The sequence below is a fragment of the Brassica oleracea genome, chromosome C3, assembly GCF_000695525.1.
Source record: "Brassica oleracea var. oleracea cultivar TO1000 chromosome C3, BOL, whole genome shotgun sequence".
Taxonomy (NCBI): domain Eukaryota; kingdom Viridiplantae; phylum Streptophyta; class Magnoliopsida; order Brassicales; family Brassicaceae; genus Brassica; species Brassica oleracea.
Window position 1 is genome coordinate 11,410,670 of NC_027750.1, and position 19,606 is coordinate 11,430,275.

At 35.2% G+C, this 19,606-nt stretch overlaps 4 protein-coding genes and 1 non-coding gene across 5 annotated transcripts; all 5 read right to left on the bottom strand.

The window, feature by feature from the left end:
* Positions 1-896: 896 nt before the first annotated feature.
* On the bottom strand, positions 897-1,460 carry LOC106334076 (ethylene-responsive transcription factor ERF024). Its single transcript, XM_013772431.1, has one exon. It carries the CDS (start codon positions 1,458-1,460, stop codon positions 897-899), a length of 564 nt encoding a protein of 187 aa, XP_013627885.1.
* Positions 1,461-6,085: 4,625 nt separating this feature from the next.
* On the bottom strand, positions 6,086-7,638 carry LOC106331915. Its single transcript, XM_013770350.1, has one exon. The coding sequence runs from the start codon at positions 7,172-7,174 to the stop codon at positions 6,218-6,220; it is 957 nt and encodes a 318-aa protein (XP_013625804.1). The 5' UTR covers positions 7,175-7,638; the 3' UTR covers positions 6,086-6,217.
* Positions 7,639-9,190: 1,552 nt separating this feature from the next.
* LOC106329877 lies at positions 9,191-10,994 on the bottom strand. The gene is given in 9 exon segments (XM_013768486.1): positions 9,191-9,250; positions 9,356-9,944; positions 9,946-10,131; positions 10,133-10,241; positions 10,243-10,325; positions 10,327-10,356; positions 10,358-10,423; positions 10,426-10,501; positions 10,987-10,994. Coding segments are annotated over 8 exon segments (1,101 nt in total). The 3' UTR covers positions 9,191-9,250; positions 9,356-9,401.
* On the bottom strand, positions 10,635-10,717 carry TRNAL-UAA. Its single transcript has one exon. It is a non-coding gene; the product is annotated as a tRNA-Leu (tRNA).
* Positions 10,995-11,145: 151 nt separating the features above from the next.
* LOC106336268 (bifunctional enolase 2/transcriptional activator-like) lies at positions 11,146-13,978 on the bottom strand. Its single transcript, XM_013775052.1, has 11 exons — positions 13,837-13,978; positions 13,271-13,399; positions 13,141-13,188; positions 12,973-13,059; positions 12,803-12,883; positions 12,548-12,730; positions 12,201-12,416; positions 11,916-12,110; positions 11,652-11,843; positions 11,513-11,569; positions 11,146-11,430 (listed from the first exon to the last, which is right to left on the bottom strand). Exons 1-11 carry the CDS (start codon positions 13,900-13,902, stop codon positions 11,350-11,352), a joined length of 1,335 nt encoding a protein of 444 aa, XP_013630506.1. The 5' UTR covers positions 13,903-13,978; the 3' UTR covers positions 11,146-11,349.
* Positions 13,979-19,606: the final 5,628 nt, after the last annotated feature.

A 19,606-nucleotide genomic window follows, 5' to 3' on the forward strand; every position in this document is an offset into this window, starting at 1 on the left:
AGACTTAACACATCTTTGTCCCGAAAAGACTTTTATTAAAAACATTAATTAATGTAGAAAGAAAACTACATATACAAAATCAGCAAGGTTATGATTCGATTATGACTCCTATCCACAATCAACTTGTGTGCTATCCTCACCAAACCCATTTAGCATCTTTTCATTCTTCTAACTAGCTATGTATCGTCGACCTCGAGTATTATTTGCAAATATTTTCTTTATCTGTTTGCTAGGGCTATATATATATATATATATATAAGATATGCAATGCTCAAGTTCATTCTGCAAGTTACTTAGGTAACAAAAATAAATAATAAAACGGTTCAAAAAATTATATTTTCACCAAAATTTTCTAGGCCAAAATTCAAACTATATCGAAATTTGAATTACCATGAAGAGATATGATGTGGTGGTCCATTATATATATGTTGCAACTAGAATCATTCCATAGCATTGGTGACCATTACGTGAATTTTTTTTTCCATTCACTTTCACAAGCACACTCGAAATGGGTTCACGGTGCAAATTGTTTTCATACTTCTGTCAAGCATCAGTTATTATTACAAACATCAGTTATTTCAACAACTGTTTGATCCCAAGCCTTATGAAAAAATTATCCATCTGTAAACTAAACAAAGTAGTATCACTCAAGGCATTGACTGCGATAACATTTGGAATTAATTTACATCATGACTAGATTGTAAGACATAATCTTAAGGCAAAAACTTTAATATAGTACGACCTTATCTGACCGTCTTAACGGGGCCTAACCGTGCATGCAATGCATCACTAGACACCGTTTCCTTATTTCGTACATACATATAGATAGTATATATAAACATGTACACACTCACATACTTATATATATATATATATATGGTTGATTAGTTTAGTTATCAAGGAAAACTCCACAAGTAATCGTCTGCCCCTGTGTAACCATAACCGTCGGAAGCAGCATCAAAGGTAGGTTGACGAGGCGGGCTGAGAAGCATTCCTTCAGCCATGTTCATGAGCATATTAGGCATGTCAAATATGAAATCCTCGTCCATGAATCCATATGTATCCTCATAACTATCATTCATCATCATCACGTTACTCCGTTCCACACTGCTTGTTGCGCTGTTGTTATTGGCCATGACAATCGCATCCCTAGCAGCACCAAAAGCAGCGGCGGCTGAAGCGGCTGCGGCTTGGATGTCTCCTGGAGACATGGAGGCTGGGACAGGGAAAGATGAAGCTGAGTTTGGAAAGTTGAGTTCGGTTTGAGTTCCTTTGAGTGCTAGAGCAGCCACATCATAGGCTATTGCCGCCATCTCCGGGGTCGAGAATGTTCCTAACCAGATACGGTTAGGTGTTCTCGGCTCACGTATCTCGGACACCCATTTGTCTGAGTTCTTTCGTTGTCTCACTCCCTTGAACAAAGGGTGGCGGCCACCATTTTCTTTGGAGGTTCCTGGCATATATATTGATAATGAGAATTAGAGGTTTGAGGAGAGATGGGTGATGAGTTTGATGAAGGAGAGGATGAGATCGAAGCCATTTTATGGGGGAGTTAAGTTAGTTGTAGAGTGAAGTAGTGAAGAGAAGAGAGTGAACAAAGTGCAAACCAGTTATGGATGAAGAGATTAGGGTTTGGAAGGGAGTGATCACAGCTCTTTGATGATGAAGTTAAAGCTGTAAAGACATACTTTTAATTGCTTCTCTGGTTGTAAAATCGCGTTTTTAGGTGGTTGTCAAATAAGTCGCAGATGTATATGCCCGTTTCTATTTAAAGTGGTAGTTTTCGTTATCTCAGGTTCATGAATTAATACATAAGATATATAAATGTCATTCATGATCTTGACATCACTTTATTTTATAAACACTTTAATTAGAAGTTGGACTACTTACTTTTGCTTGAAATAAAACTAGGTAAATGACGCTTCAATGTGGCAGAATTACTCACACATTATTCACCCTATAAATATATAATATATATATTGCGTACTTTGGGGGTGAATGGTTATTCCAGAATAGAAATGAATATATAGTTGACTGGGGAGGAATACTTATATATAGTAATCTAGGGCTGGGCAAAAAACCCGGATCCGAAGAATCGAACCGAACCCGATCCGAAAAAATAGTACAAAAACCCGAACCGAAATTGATTAAATATCCGAACGGGTTCAAAATTTTGGTATCTAAAGAACCGAAACCAAATCCGACCCGAACCGAAGTATCTCGGGTACCCGAATGTAACCGAAATAGATTTATATACCTAAATATATTACTTAATTTTAGATTTAATATATATTAAAAACATCCAAAATATATAATATTCTTTTAAGTTGTCTAAAATACTTGAAAATATATATAAATAGTCAAAAGTAAATGTCAAAAATAGCTAAAATATATTCAAAACACCAAAATGCTTGAAATATCTATTGCTTTTCAATCCAAATATTCAAATCAAACCCATGTATATGTTAATTTTAGGTATTTTGACATATATTATACAAATTTATATGTAGTATATTATTTTGTTTTATAGATTTTGAAAAATTTTAAGCATATAATGAATATTAAAATTTTAAAAATAATTGAAATGGGTTATCCGAACCCTAACCGAACCCGCAAAGATCCGAACCGAACCCGAACCGAAATTTAGAAATACCCGAATGGGGCTGAAATCTTTAAACTCAAAAACCCGAAATCCGGTTAGATCCGAACCGAATCCGAATGGGTACCCGAACACCCACCCCTATAGTAATCACATCTTAGAGTGTTTTAGAAATGCTAAGAAACAACTTAGTGAGTGCATCGCTTTTTAGGTCAATTTATTTAATTAAGGCTTTATCACTCCGATCCACTAAACATTATTATATTGTAATAGACTTTCTTTATTAATCTCAACAAAACTTGTCAAATCCATTAGGGTAAGAAATCAATTTCACGTCTCGATATACCGTGGGATATGTCCGCATCAGCTCCATATATATATACTAGCTCCATATATATATATATATATATTAATTAAAATTTTCACCTAATTAAGGCTTCAAAAATGCAAATCAAACATAAAATACAAATAAATAAAATAAATGCAGATCAATTAGATCATGCATAACAATTGCAGATCTAACTGGGTGAACTAATTTATCGAATTAACATATTTGACCGAATGTTAAATTTTTTTTTTGTAAATTAAATATCCAAAATAAAATGAAACAATATTTTATCAATAGTCTTTTTTATTTTAATAAACACAAAGAAAATTTAAACATTATATAAAAGGTATATCAGTTAAAATATATAATAAAATTGAAAACATTAACTTTTTTTATATAAAAGTTATGAATATGTAAATTGAATATATATATATATATATATATATATATATATATATATAAGTGTTTATAAAAAACTACATATATTTTAATATATATATATATATATAAGCATGAAAATATATATTTAATATTTCATTGTCTAAAAATATTAATTGGTTATAAAAATATTTTAATTTATAAATATATGTAAATATTAGATGATTATTAATTACATGCATGATTTTATAAACTAATTTACATAAAATAAAAATTAATTAATTAGAAAATAAAAAAGCATGTATGTGTCATAATATATTTGTAGAGATTAGTAAATATTCGACTCATATTATTGAATATAAATTCTAATGTTTTAAAGATAATAATATGTTCATAACTCATCGAAGAAAAAAATTAAATTCTAATGTTTTAAAGATAATAATTCTTTCATAATAGAGATTAGTAAATATTCGACTCATATTATTGAATATAAATTCTAATGTTTTAAAGATAATAATATGTTCATAAACTGCATCGCTAGACACATTTCTAATGAAGTTAGTTAATAACTAGGCCTTGACTACTATTGGTCCGAGTAAGTTTTAGTGTATTAGGATAATAACACCAAATATACATATATGTAATCTGATTCCTATATAGTAGAGTAATCCTACGGCTTATGAACCTTATGGTATTTGGCTCAAATGTTCGTGTAGAGTAATTTAACTAGTAGAGACTTTATATATGGAACCAAGAATAAATTCATTAGACATTGAATGTTAATGTATTGAAGTATCTCTTCTCTTGCTAAGATGTATTGAAGTATCTCTTTATATGATAATGTATTTAGAAAGTAACTAAAACTAATGATACATGTATAGACATCTTCTAAGTCAATTATATGGTGTCTAAATATGTTCTCTAGCTATGATATTTTGTTAAAAACATTGGGAATGATTATACTACTTTGTAAATGGAATGATCGAGGGCTAGCTTAATGTTTGTTCAACAAAGTCAAATTGTTTTGTAAACCTTTTCTTTTGATCTTAGTCTCATGCTATATATACTCTTAAAGGTAGCGTGTATTCTGGAAGCAGTCGGTAAATCCGTTCGGCATAAAAATAGTGGCAATGTCAAAGGACTCCAACAAGTTTGCAAGTATCTCAATATGATGATAGTACAACTTCTACTATACAATTTTGGTAGAAGTTCGGATATTTTTTTCTTGAATTAGTGTTCACACTTTAAATGTATTGTATCTTAACAGATCAATAAAAAGTAGATTACTGAGGAAAATTTTAGTTCCAATAGAAAGAGTGAATTTCTTATTGCATTGAAATGTGTAAAGCATGACAGGTAAGCGTGTTGTGTAGCAAGTCTTGACATGTCGGCTACTTGTAGGCCTGTAGCAAACATATTGCAGTTTGGGCTCCTAAGTTGTAAGCCCAACAACTTTCGTCAACCTCTTCTAATATCTGGAGTTCCATAACAGTCTCTTTAATCACCCTACCTAATAATTGCCGATCAGTATTTACATTTTTTAATCTAGTTTTAGTCAGATGAAAATTTCTAGAAAACAGTGAACATTTGCAAAATTTGACTTTGAGATCTTGGAACAGAAATTAGATCTGATAGTTATGTGAGACTAATGAGTAGCCCATTGAAAGAAAAACTGCGACTCATCACATTATTTTTGAGTGGTATTTTTAAGAATCATCAAATTCTTTTGGACTCTTTCTTCATTACATTTTTCATATGTGCCTTTTTAGGCTGATAAATAAGGTTACATACATTTATTTGATGCATAATTCGTCTACCACGTACGGTTTAAAATATAAATTCAGTTTTGATTACGTGATAGTGAAGGCAAACTTCCACGCTATCAAACCCAGCCATAGATTGTGACAATTCTTTAAGTAGATAGTTCCTTTCTCCTTTTTTCTTTATTTTGATAAAGAAAAGAGAAGAGGATTGTTACATAAATCCCGTGAAAAGAAATGGAAAAATTCATGACAGATGAGTCCTCGTGAAACTTCCCCAAATAAACACAGACAACGTAAAAATAATGAGGACTTAAATCTAATAGCTGTCTGGAGAGGATTTATCATTTTTGGGGTGGGATCTACATGCTGCATTCAAAGTGAACTTGTGACTTTGTGAGGGAGTTCCTAGCGCTCATAAACTTGTGGGGTTGTTACTTGGTTGATTGTTTGTTCGTCACAGGAGCTAGGAGCTGGCTTTCGACTTGGATCTTAATTTAAAAAGGGTCTTTATGCTTATCTTCGTACCTTTGGACATGCATGCGAGAAAGCAAATGGTCAAAATTAAAAGTGTACACGACGGACGAAAGGTAGGTGAATTATCTGGTGTTTCACGTCAAACAGAAACCACACGACTAGTAAAAAACGGACAAATGATTGTTGGTTTTAAACCGGGTCTAAAGACACGTGATCCATGATTAAATTTACTGTTCAAAATTTTGGAATCATACTCTCATCGAAACTTGAAAATAAATAATACATGGCGTTTGATGATAAGAAAGATTATCACCATTGGTGAATCTCTCAATAAGTTTTTAACCATTAAAAAGATAAATTTTGATCATTATCAATAGCTCAATTTATCAATAGTTCTACACATGGTTGTTCCAGAGATTTATAGAACTTGAAACAATTACAGATTAAGAGTCGGATGATCTAAACGTGTAAGTTTTTGATAATTTGAGACCATATGATCTTATATGTAATGTAATTAACAATTGAGAGTCAATGCAGATGCTAAACAAGAACATCTACTTCAAATATCATGAAAACTTTATATATTAAAATCAGACAACGAGGAGTTATGTTAATGTCAAAACCATCCATATAACAAAGGGTTAAAAAATCAATGCATCAGTAATTTTTTTTTTTTTACTTTTTAGAAACACAAATGACAAGAGAGAACGAATGTTTGGCTTCTCTTAACCCAATCTTCTTGCTCTCTTCTTCATCTTCCTCTAGCCACAACCTGCTGTCCAATCCACTCCTCCTCCTGAACATAAACACTGCACACGGAGGAGAAGACGAGGAGGAAGAAGAGGACGAAGACGACGTCGTTTTAGAACCAGTCGAAGAAGACGACGCCGTTTCTTTGAAGAACCAGTCGTGCAAGTCCCACATCATGTCGATGAGCATACCGTCGAAGAACATTGTTTGGTTCCCTCTGAAGTTCCATTTGAGCTTCTTCACCTGAAACACTTTCCTCTTATCCACCCAAACCGACATCGTTTCAGGACTTTTCTGTTTCCATAAATACCCTTCCTCTCCTCCACCGCCACCGCCACCTCCTCCGCCGCATTGTATCTGAATCTCGTGTTTACTCCCGGCGTCGGAGAATTTAGCTTTTGTCGAGAGCCAGCAACTCCCGGAGTATCTCTCCGTTCTCGAGACCCTCCACGACGACGTGTCTCGCCGGTCAACGTCGCCGACTCGGAGGACAACCTCTGAATTCACCACGACGGCCACGGAGAATCCTCTCGTCGGTTCAGGACCGCCGTTGTCGTACTCAGCCTCCGTTAGATCCCAGAGGATCTCAGCGTTGAGTGAGCCGGAGGAAGAAGTCAGCTTTCTCGACCCTTTTGGTTTCTTTAGCGAAACGGAGTAAGACTTCGCCGGCGTCGAGATCACGACGGTGAGATTATCCGACCAGGTGAGGGAAACAGAGACGGGTTTGTCGGAGGAGGAGGAGGATGTATAAGTGGTGGTTACCGTGTCGGGGATCGAAGGAGGTAATGTCGGAGAGATGTAGGTATGGTTTGAAGGGCCTGAACAGTACGTGTCTGATACTTTAATGGCGTGTTCGCTGTAACAAGCCGCGAGACCTCTCATGTTGATGAGAAAGAGAGGAAGAAAATGAAAGCAATTTTTTCTGAGAAAGTTGGAAAGATGGAAACTTTAAGGAAAGATTTTCAAAAGGGTTATGGATGCTATACGTGTGATTAAAGAGAGATAAGAAATAACTTGAGGAGGGAGACAAAGTTTTGAAAAGAAGATAAAGTTTACAGATTCTGTCTTTAGAGATTAGCGACGACGTGGAAGAACATAGACTTGACAGAGTGAATGGAACTTTCAAAAGAGAGGTTATTCTTCCAGGAGAAATGTAAAAGTAGAAAAAACTGAGGAAGTTTTAAAGATTTGGTACGGAAGAGTTGCAGAGAAGATATGGAGAAGAAAGAAAGAGATGAATTATTCTTGTTCTCTTGGATGTGTATTCATTCGGGCATATGTGAAGGTGTGTCCATGTCTCTCCCTTCTGACTTTTTGAGTTTCATCTGGTCTGTAAAATATTTATTTTAAAACTTTAGTTGATGAAATTTAAAGAAATCGAACCATTAAATGTAACTTAGATATGGCCATATGGGATTAAATTAAACAAAATAAGCCAACGACAAGAGATCAAGAGGTATATAATTATATAGTTTTGTATCCATGTTCCTTGCATTATCAGCATGTAATAATTTAATAAAATTTAGCTATATCCTGAAATTTTGATCAAAAATGATATTCCTGATTTTATCAACATGTATAATCCAACAAAGATTGATTTGAATGGTATATATTATTGTTAAGATATTTTTTCATCTTTTTGATAAAAAAAGAAGAAGATTTTTTCATATATTTATATTCCAACGTCCTTGAGTATGCATTTTCTACACACATTTGATTGTTTGAAGTTTGAACCTAAAATTAACTAATCACGGCTCCAAGCCTCCAACCATAATGATATACTAAAAATAGCTTTCTCTATTTCAGTTCAGTTTATTTATAAATCCATATTGTAAAAGAAAAAAAAATCTCTTGGGTCGTTATATAAACGTCTTTATGAAAACTCAACGAACGGACCCATCGATAGCTCTTTTTCAGTCTACATTTATTTAATTATTAATCCACATAAACAAGTTAATTTATAGTTGCCGCCAAAATGATAAATTAATTAATAGCTTGTTGCAAGAAAAACAAATTGAATAATGGTTTGACCTGGAATTATACAGGTTAGTTGTTGTAATAAGACGTGTGTGTTTGGTCTTTTAAATTCGTAAATCTAAGAAACATATTACCAAGTGACGTCTTCTAAAGTATTGACAATTATGCAATCTTACAAAAAAGAACAAACACGGGAGGGGAAGACTTGCATCACTGGACCTATCTGATTAAGCAATGACTAGTTAAATTTACGAATAATCAAAAAACCCTTAGCTTATCCTCAACGAAATTGAAAAGGAAGCCTATCCGATTCAACATTAAATGTTGACCAGCTCTTATTCACGTGAACATTGGTGTGGGTTTCCCGAAAGGAAGGAAATTCGCTCTCTTCTTTTTAGCTCTCTCACCCCACCTGCATACAACACTCCACATACTCAATTTAAATCTCACACACCTTTTGCATTTCTCTCTTTCTCAAATTAAATGTTTGATTTTAATTTCCTCTTTCCCCATCCACTCTACAAGTAAGCAAATGGTTGTCATGAAGGCAACTGCTAACTCCAAAATGACATATGAGAATAAAATCATTGCAAAGGTACATATTTGGCCTCATGGGTTGCTTCCGATGCTCATGAGTCATGATACGTAACCTGACAAATCTCTGTTCATAAGAAATCCTAGTGTCCTCATTCCTTTGTCACACATGAAAGAAAGGCATATAATATGGAATGTGCAATACTGGGAAGGCTTCTTTGCTCTTTTGTATTTCGTATAGAATAAAAAAGGAGAGAGACAAAGGCATATATACATGAGAACTTTTTAATAAATACTGCACATCTTTTTTTTTCTCCAACTCAAAGCTTGACACTATTCTACAAAATTAGTATCATGAGAACTCACGAACCTGTTCCCTCTGTGATTCTACCACTTCCTCCAGGATAGGTTTCTTGGCCTTCGTATGGAGGTTACTCAAATAATTTCCTAGAAGAATGGAACCAAACGAGTAAGGAAAACGTAAGGTGAAATTAATGCTGAATTAAGTTTGAGATCAGAGAGCTTTAGAGATTGACTATAGAACTAACTTACCTGTTTGATTGCTTTCCTAACTTCCAGCTCGGCAAAGAACTCTTGGTCAAACAACCTGTATGGACAACCAGTCCTCAGCCTTTGGAAACCAAACTCTACATTTACTGTTTGTGCCACTTAACTCAAGCTTCTTATCGTGCAGCTCCATGTGTCTGTCAAGGTCTTCCTTTTGTTTAAGGCGAACACCACAGGAGTTGCAGAGATGTGGAAGATCATCAAAGAGATTACTAATCACTGCGGGGTGAAGCTCACGGATTTTATCTGCCCTAAACTTCAATCCTATGAGGGTTTCAGGTTCCGATTTTGCTGTTCCGACTGGTGCAACCTCCGGTGCAGTGGAAGGACCCTTCTTCACCGAAACTAAGGGCTGAGCATCTGATGGAACCACGGTTACAGACAAAGAGCTACTGGTAGAATGATCAGAACTATGGTCCTGTGATATGGAAGGAGCCGCACATTGTACAAGAGATGGCAGCTCAGTCTTTGAAGCAGATATCAAGCCCTTTGAAACTAAGGAACTCAAGAGGGAAGATATAGGATCTGAGGCCTTACTATTCTCGTTTGATGTCTGTGCTGATGTTACACCAGTTGGTGGGCACAGTCTTAAGCTTAGAGGCTGCTGACAGGGTCAGTGCTCTTGGGCTGACCACCTCATTTTGAAAACTTTCCTCCTTGATTGCATCACAAGTTGAATTATTAGAAAGGATTCCACTCTTCATGACAGCTTCCATCAAAGCACTCATGTTCGCTTGTCCTGGAGCATTTTCAGCTTTTTGACTTGGAGTCAAACTTTTCAACAAGAGATGCATCCGGTAGTTCATGCGTATTAGTGTTTTGGCTGCTTGAAGATAAGGTCCGTACAGAGTCACTTTGAGATTTCGCTGGAAGCCCTAGGATCACGTTGAGGAAGAGAGTGAGCTTTCCTGACATCTTGCTTGGGCATATTTTGTATACATGTTGAATCATGTAAAAAGCATCTGTCTATCTGACAGAGATCCTGAGATTAAGCAAAGTTCCTGAGCTGGCAACACGAGATTGAGGCTGAACTCCCTTCCTACCTGCATTCTCTAGGTTGCACTAATGGAAGGATAGGCTTCTGAATCATGCAAAGACCTAGGAGAAGACGTCCAGCGGCCATTTTGTTCGCTGGAATATGAATTTGTCGAATTCACCAGTTCAAGCCTTGTTCTTTTGAAGGGTGATTTTCAGATTCCTACAAGATGGCAAAAAGGTTAGAAGCCAAGAACCTAAATGAGATATATCATAATAAAAAATATAGTGTAGGCTGTGGGGTTCGAACCCACGCGCACTTATGTGCAGAAGAACTTAAGTCTTCCCCCTTAACCACTCGGGCAAACCTGCTTTTATTGAAATGAAGGAATATGTTGTTTATAAAGCAATGTTAGATTTTATCCCACAGCGAAACTTGATAATCAAACCATTCCTCAGTTGCTTGCTTTTTTTAACCAAACAAAACTTTGTTTCAACGCTAAAGTGAACGATAAAACAGAGAGGACAAACGATTCTGGTTACAATTTAAGATCTTCGATTCAAGTTGGTACTAGTGGTCTTGAGTCTTGACAGTTTGTAAAACACTTGAACTCTAGTTTACAGAATAGGAAATATCTAACGTAAACATTTTCTTTTCTGCGTTAGACCTTAGAAGTCACAATTATATAAAGTTTATAACTCTAAAGAAACCATTTATACTACAGATGCTTGAAACAAGCTGTAGCACATGTAACCAGTTAGAAGACAGACCATGTGATTCATAAGAATCACACGAGAAATTGGGTAAAGCCGAAATTAGATTATAAAAGAACGCTGCTGTAGAGACAAACTATCAATCAGGTTTCTCTTACAAAAATAAGGGTTCAAATCATAAACGCAGGGAAAAACAAAAGCGTAGTTTTTTATTTGGCCAAACACAACTCTCATCTTGCTTCTCGTCACAAGAGAAGACCACTTTGCTTCAAAAAAGCTTTGCACTTCTTCTAGTAAGGCTCCACAGGCTTGCGGAAGTTGGCTCCAGCGTAAACTGCCTCTGATCCCAACTCCTCCTCAATACGCAAAAGCTGGTCATGATTACAACAATCAACCAAACAGATTAGTCAATGAAAAGCTGATTGTTGTTAAAACACACAGATCATGTCTAACCTGGTTGTACTTGGCAAGACGCTCGGATCTGCAAGGAGCTCCCGTCTTGATTTGTCCCTGTCAAGAGAGAGAGAAATCAAAATGAGAATCAGACAGCAAGGTAGTGTGTTGCTTGGCATTTGAATGGTGTAAAACTTACAGTAGACAAGCCAACGGATAAGTCAGCAATGAAGGTGTCTTCAGTTTCACCACTTCGGTGACTGGCCATCACTCCCCATCCTGCTCTCTTTGACATCTTCACTGCCTCAATACTCTCTGTTACTGACCCGATTTGGTTAACCTTCAAGAGAAGAGCATTGCAAGACTTTTCTGCGATTGCCTTCGCAACTCTCTGGAAGAAGAACGAGATAAGCAATACAGATAGAGATAGAAAGTGGAATAACATATGGTTTAGGTTACAAACCTTGGGGTTGGTGACCAACAAATCATCACCGACAATCTGAACATTGTCTCCACACTCGGCGGTCATCTTAGCATAGTGCTCCCAGTCATCTTGGTCAAATGGGTCCTCAATGGACACAATTGGGTACTCAGCAACGAAGGACTTGTACAGGTCCTTGAGAGCATCTCCAGAAATCTTCTGAGAACCATTGTTGTTCTGCAGAGTAACAAACAGAGGATGAGCATAGTTCCTGAGTTTTTAATCAATTTAGCAAAAAGAAAAGCAATTAATCAAGGGAAGTTCAACCTCTTCTTTGAAGTTCAAGTCGTAGGTCTTGTCAGATGAGTAGAACTCAGAAGCGGCAACATCCATTCCAATGACAACTTTGCCAGTGTATCCAGCCTTCTCGATAGCAGTCTTCAGTAGTTCAAGACCTTCCTTGTTTTCTTGAATGTTTGGTGCAAAGCCACCTTCATCACCGACGTTTGTGGCATCCTGGCCATACTTCTTCTTGATCACAGACTGAAAAAACATACGAAAACATGTTAGTCCACGGAAATTAACATAAGTTACAGCAGCTGTAATAGGGGAACACACATATTTTGCATACCCTTAATGAGGAAATTTTAAAGACACAATGATTCAAAGCTTACCTTCAAGTTGTGGTAAACTTCAACACCCATTTTCATGGCTTCTTTGAAAGAAGAAGCTCCAACAGGGAGGATCATAAACTCCTGCATGGCGAGCTTGTTTCCGGCATGTGATCCACCATTGATAACGTTGAACGCAGGAACTGGTAGCACGATCTTAGGGTTACCAGCAAGATTGGCAATGTGCTGCACTCAAATGGACAAGATTAGAGCATCTAGTACCAGATAAAAACCAAGTTAGACGCAAGACCATCCTACCTTGTAGAGAGGAATGCCACTGACAACAGCCCCAGCTTTGCAGACAGCTAGAGATACAGCAAGAATAGCATTGGCTCCAAGCTGCACATAGAGATAAAGAAACAAGATGGTCAGACTCTTCCTTCAATCTTAAAATGAAAACACAAAACATGAATTTCCCTTTGAATCACCTTTTGCTTGCACCAACCCCACTCGTTCTGGGTACCATCAAGTTCATGGACCATGAAGTTGTCAATAGCAGTCTGCTGAGTTGGGTCCTGCAAGAAACATAAATGTCGGAAAAACAACTCCTTAGATACAATCTAAAACACTAGAGTCAAATTAAAAAAGAAACACACCTTTCCAATCAAAGCTGGGCCGATGATGGAGTTCACATTGCCAACAGCCTATAGACATCAACAAAGAGCAAATCAAACAAAAAGAAAACACTTCTTCAACACAAAAAAAAAAAAAATAACACAGTCTCACCTTAGAGACACCCTTTCCAAGGTAGTCTGATCCACCATCCCTAAGCTCAAGAGCCTCGTAGATACCAGTGGAAGCTCCACTCGGAACCGCTGCTGTAACCTTAACACCACTTGATGTGTGGACATCGACCTAAACCATTATCAGATCAACACCAGTAACCATCAAGCTTCTTCTCTAAGGATTAAAATCTATCCTAACTTGAATAAGTGTCCATTGTAAATTATATAAAACCAGGTATTACAAACTATACAAAATCAATTGAGTTAAACCAGCAAAATAAAACCGAATTTAATCATAACATAACCGAATTAAACCATAAGATAACTGAATTTATCCATAAGACAACCGACTTTAACCATACGATAACCGAATTCAACAATATGATAACCGAATTCAACCAAAATTAACCAACTCCAGTACTATACAGACCTGTGTAAATCCGAGATAAACACAGATCCGCCTCAAGAATCATATAAACATGATCGATGACTCATCATCGTCTCCAAAATCACAATCTCATTCACCCTAAGCTCAAATAAGCATCGGGAGTGAGAGAAGAAACGAACCTCGACGGTGGGATTACCACGGCTGTCGAAGATCTGCCTAGCTTTAACGACGGTGATAGTGGCCATGGGCGAGTAGAGATCTGGAGATGATAGGCGATGAGTTCGAGGGTTTTAAGTGAACGATGATGATGAAGTGGGTGCTTCGGCTTGATATTTAAAGAGGAAGAGAGTGAGGGATAGCCGTTGGATTGTTTTGATAAGAACCGTTGGATGATATAAGGTAGGTCCGTGTAATGGAAAGACGACAAAACGATGTGTTGCACGGCTTTTGCAGGCGAGAAGAGGTTTTTTTTTTTTAATCTGCCGTTGCTCATTGTCCAAGTAATAGTAGTACGACAAGAGTCTTGAACAAGTAATAAATATATGGGTGGATTTTATTCCATGTTTCATACATTTGAGAAAGTGGAATATGTCAACATTTCTATAACATTACATAAAATGAAAAAAAGGGGAATAATGGGCTCCAAAAATTCATGTATGATTTTTTTTAAAAATAGATCTAATGGACATATTCCTCAAAAGTCATATTACATTTAATCTATAATCTTATCATTTAAATTTTGGGTCTACAGAAATTTTTATTGGGCTATTAATAATTGGATTTAAACAATAGATGATCCATTAGATTTATAAATAGTATAAATTCAATAGATATAATTTGATGTTGTAATACTATACCTCTATATGTTAATTATTTAAATATTGTCGATGTTAACTTTTAAAATTATAAAGATTTTTTTTTCAAATAACAAAAATCATATTATCTAACAATGATTAATCATTACTAACTTAAACCAATGAAAACAAATTTTAAACTATATAGTTTATTTTTAAAAATTAAACAAAAACTAAATGTTTAATTATTTACTCGATAATATAAATCTATGAAGCGAAAAGTTTAATTTTTTATAGAAAATATATTAATTATACTTTAATGATAATAACAATTTAAACTTATTAATTTCTATTTTAAATTAAATTATTTTTTATCCAACTTATTGTATTTCAAGTAATTTCTCATCTTTACTTGAAATTATTATAATGAATTTATTCTCATCTTTACTACAAAATGATTTTGATGTGCAGTGTATCATAGTTTAAAGAAAAACATTTTTATTGTTTTAACAGTATCTCAATTTTTTCCGTCTCTACTATATAGGTTCAATTTAATTTGTTTCCATATAAATTTTAAGTTTAGAAAAAATATGTAAAATATACGTAATAACGCTTTCAAAATATTTTTTGTAACAAAATACAAAATTTATAGTAATAATATATAAGCCACATAAAAATAGGTATTATAAAACTATATAATATATAACACTAAATTACATTAAGTTACCGATAAATTTTGTTTATATACACTAAAATATTTTATTATAGAAAGAAAAAACTTGCACGGATGTTCGGGTCAAGATCTAGTTGATCGTACAAGCCAATATACATAATATTTTGTTTAATGGTAAATTGCACCCTATGACGTTCAAAAAATTTGGGAATTTGCAGCATATGTCAATGATAACAAATTTTATTAGCTAAACGGACATGGCACTGTGTGTATTTTCATAACACCAATATTATCCTTATTTTGTCTGCAAAATAGCTGTACATGACTGACATAAACCTTAACTTTTCCAGTCAAGCACGCGCTTGAATTAATGATGAAATTCTTTGAATCCTCAACTCGCGTTACTTTCTCACTTATGCAAAAACCAAGAGTTCCAAATATAATATCTCTTACATACCAATCAACGAGATGGCCATCAATTTCATTCTCAATACACTTGTAGAAGACGAGATCCATTACCTACGAGGACTTCCTTATATATATTGACTTCACAGTTTACACAAACAGACGCACGTCTCTCTCTCTCTCTCAAAACTTAAATTCTTCATCCCGAGCTTTGATTCATCGTCTCCATCCGAGGTATTTCTCCAGATCCTTGTAGGGGTATCGTCGTGATTACTGTTTCAGTCTTATGTGATTTTTAGAGAGGGCTTTGGTTCGATCTGTTTGTTTCTTCTCCCATTGATCTAATCGTTGAAATCTCATATTGATTGATTGAATAATTGTATTGTTTCTTAGGTATTTTATTCTCCCATAGGTTTCTCTATTCAGGAATAGAACATAACTCATGCTCGGTCTTTTGACCTCCAGATCCTTATACTTTGTTGTTCATATGCTTACTGTTTCAATCTTGTTTTTTTTTTAAAAAAAAATTTGTTTCTTAGACTAATAAGGATATTTTCCGGATTTTCCATAGTATTGCTGGTTATGTCCGGTTATATGCCGTCTATACATTAATTTTAATTTTTATCCGAATATTAAAGAAACAATGGTTTGCTTACTATCGCAAGACATAACCGGTTATCACTATTAATATCTGGTTTTGCCCCCACTTTCTTTGTATTGTTTTCGTTGTAACTGGTTTAACTTTTCCCACAGCGTCATCAACGTTGCTAATCTATTCGCCAGCAAAGACATTACTAAAATTGCTGAAACGAACCAACCACTACCCGCCAAGGTTTACAACAATATACATTGTAAGCCATTGACCAAAGACCTCCTCCCAATTTCGCAAATGTCCCCGTTCTTACTGAAATTCTATGGTCGCATTGAAGCGGTTGATGGAAGAATCAAAGGCGTTGCACATAATGCCAAATTAGTTGATTCTGGTCTTATGGTAGCTCTCCTAATACAAACGCTTGCCATGTTTGGACCAGAGACGTGCACCTGCATCACCCCATTTGGTCTACATGAAGAAGCACAAATGGTTGTTGTTATGATGTACGAGTTCCACCGGAAACTTTAGAATGTTATCTCACAATTCAATGTTATTTAATTCAATGTTATTTGCTTAAAACCTTTGCTATCTACTTTTCCATTTTATAGCCAGTTTCTACTTTTCTCTATGAAACTTTGTTGAAACATCATGCAATTCTTCTCGAACTCTTATTTGTTTTACATTGGCTCCCATAATACCTTTCCTCAAAGCTTTATAGCCAGTTATTATATCATATAACCTTGCGGGTTTAACGTTTCATATTTTGTCCTTTTCGGATACTATGCATGAAAACCGGTCAGAACCATTCTCAATGTTTGTATGTGGACCCTAAATTAAACTTAAGTTACATTTCTGTAATTTTTCAGGCATCTAAATCACAACTTCACACATCCTCATGGATGATGATTATTCCCATGATTTTATTCTATCTGATATTAAAACCGGTTATCCACACCATAGGGTGAACATTTAAATTCACTTTACCATCTAGGACCAATCAAAGTGCCACATAAATATTTAAATAAAATATAATAATTTTTTTAAAAATAGCCAAAAAAGAATAACATCAATTTTAACGACGTTAACACCGCCAGCTAAACCCTAAACCCTAAACCCTAAATCTTAAATCCTAAATCATAGACCCTAAATCCTAAATCCAAACTCTAGAACTTTAACCCAAACCCTATACCATAAACCCAAATTCTTGTCCCTAAACCCAAACTGTATACCTTAAACCCAAATCCTAGGCCATAAACCCAAACTGTATACCCTAAACTCAAATCCTAGTTCCTAAAGCCAAACCGTAAACCCTACACCCAAACCTTAAACCTAGACGCTATAAGGTTTGGGTTTATGGTTTACGGTTTGGGTTTAGGGTCTAAGATTTGGGTTTAGGGTATTGGGTTTTGGTTTAGGGTCTAGAATTTGGGTTTAGGGTATATGTTTCGATTTAGGTTTACGGTTTGGGTGTAGGGTCTAGGATTTGGATTTAGGGTATATGGTTTGGGTTTAGGATCTACGATTTGGATTTAAGAGGTAGAGTTTGGGGTTTATAATTTAGGGCTAGGATTTAAAATTTAGGGTTAGGATTTAAAATTTAGGGTTTAAAAATTAGTTTTTAGGATTTACCTGAGAGTGCTAGCGTCGTTAAAATTGAATTACTTTTTTTTTTAGCTATTTTTTTCTAATTTAATATTTTTTATTTAATAATCTACGTGGTACTTTGATTGATATTCGAACGAGAGGTTAATTTAAATGTTCACCCAAAGGGGTGAACATATTTTTTCTTCATATTAAAAACGATATCAGGTGACAGAAGCTTCCGGTTACATAATAGATAATTTTATAACCGGTTACATAACATTCTTTTCAGATATAGAAAAATATCCAGATATTTAACATACGTACATTCTTGAATACTACAAACTCAAAAATGCACTATATCACATGAATACTACAAACTCAAAAATGTACTATATCACATGAGTACTACAAACTCAGAAATTCAAAAATGCCTACCTAATGTTTACCGTGTCTTATTATATACAGAAAAGCCATAGTTCTGAAGGTCAAGGCAAACCGTGAGATATGCAGAAAACATATGATGATTCACTAGCATTCAACAGCTGACTGCCACATATATCCACTTCATTATTTTCATAACACTATATGTTCTTGTACACAGATTGAAAGCTTCCCCAGAAGCTAAATATATTTTAATATATTTTTGTCAAACCGGTTTTAGTTTTCAAAAATATTTTGTTTGGTTAGTGCTGGTTTAAGATCGAGGAGCACAATACCCAATTATTAGCCACTCCACTTCGCTGTTCGTTATAATTGAAGGGCACAGTACACACTTGCTATTTTGTCCTCTACCTAAATGTACCACGCGCTCTAGAACTTCCCACACAACATTTATTATCCAGATGTGCAGAAAGAAGCGTAGGGTGTCAGATTTCGATGAGGGTAAGAATGTCATTGATCGCATGACAGACTACCGATTCGCAAATTATTAAAAAATTTGCACACTTACCTAATTTCCTTCCAGAATTTGTATATTCACCTCATTAAGCCAAAAATTTAGAATTTGCAAACTAACTAAAAAAGTCAAACTGATATTCTTTGTATATTCTATAATAATGTCGATTCTATCATTTTTCTTTATTTTTCTTACCGGTTGCATCTTTTCTTTCTATTATGTTCTTTTATCTTTTTGTGTTTTTTTTTCCATTTCATCACAAATATTACATTATTGAAAACAAATCACTTCATTTCTGATGAATCCACCTTAATCGCTATTTTGTGTTTCTCCTTATTGTCTATCATCGAATTTTGGTCTTCTCTCTTGTTGCTTTTCTTCGTTAGTGACATTTTTTTTTTATTGATTTCTTGTTTCACCACAAATTATCTCCCAATATGACTCAGAAACTACGTTGGTATCAAGGACAGAAAGGAAAATTGTATTATCACCGTAAATTTTAGGCTTATACTATATGATAAGCATATATAGTATACTAGGAATGGCAATTGGGACAACCCGCCCCGCTGCGGTCTCTATATCTGGCAGATCTTTACGGGGTAGCCCGCCGTAACCCGCGGTTCCTAAACCTCTACCCAAACCCGCCCCTCTTGCTACATAGGACTTTGCGGTCCGGCCCGCGGGTAATGAAAATGCAGTCCTCATTAGTTCTCTTTTTCTCATTGACCTTGAGACATCTCAAAACTCATCGCAAATCAAACAGTTCTCAGAAAGACAAAAAAAGAAGAATGGAAGTGATGAGCTTAACTGCTCCATCTTCGCAAAGAAAATTCACTGGCTGCTTCTTAAGCGCACCAACAAGCCCACGAAGAATCACAGAGTGGTACAGAGAGTACGAGGAGGAGTCAAAAAGAAACTTCTCCGAACGTTCTTTGATTCCTTTCGATTGGGAAGAGAATCAAGGCAGTCTGAGGAAGATAACTGACAATTAAGAAGACACTGTTGG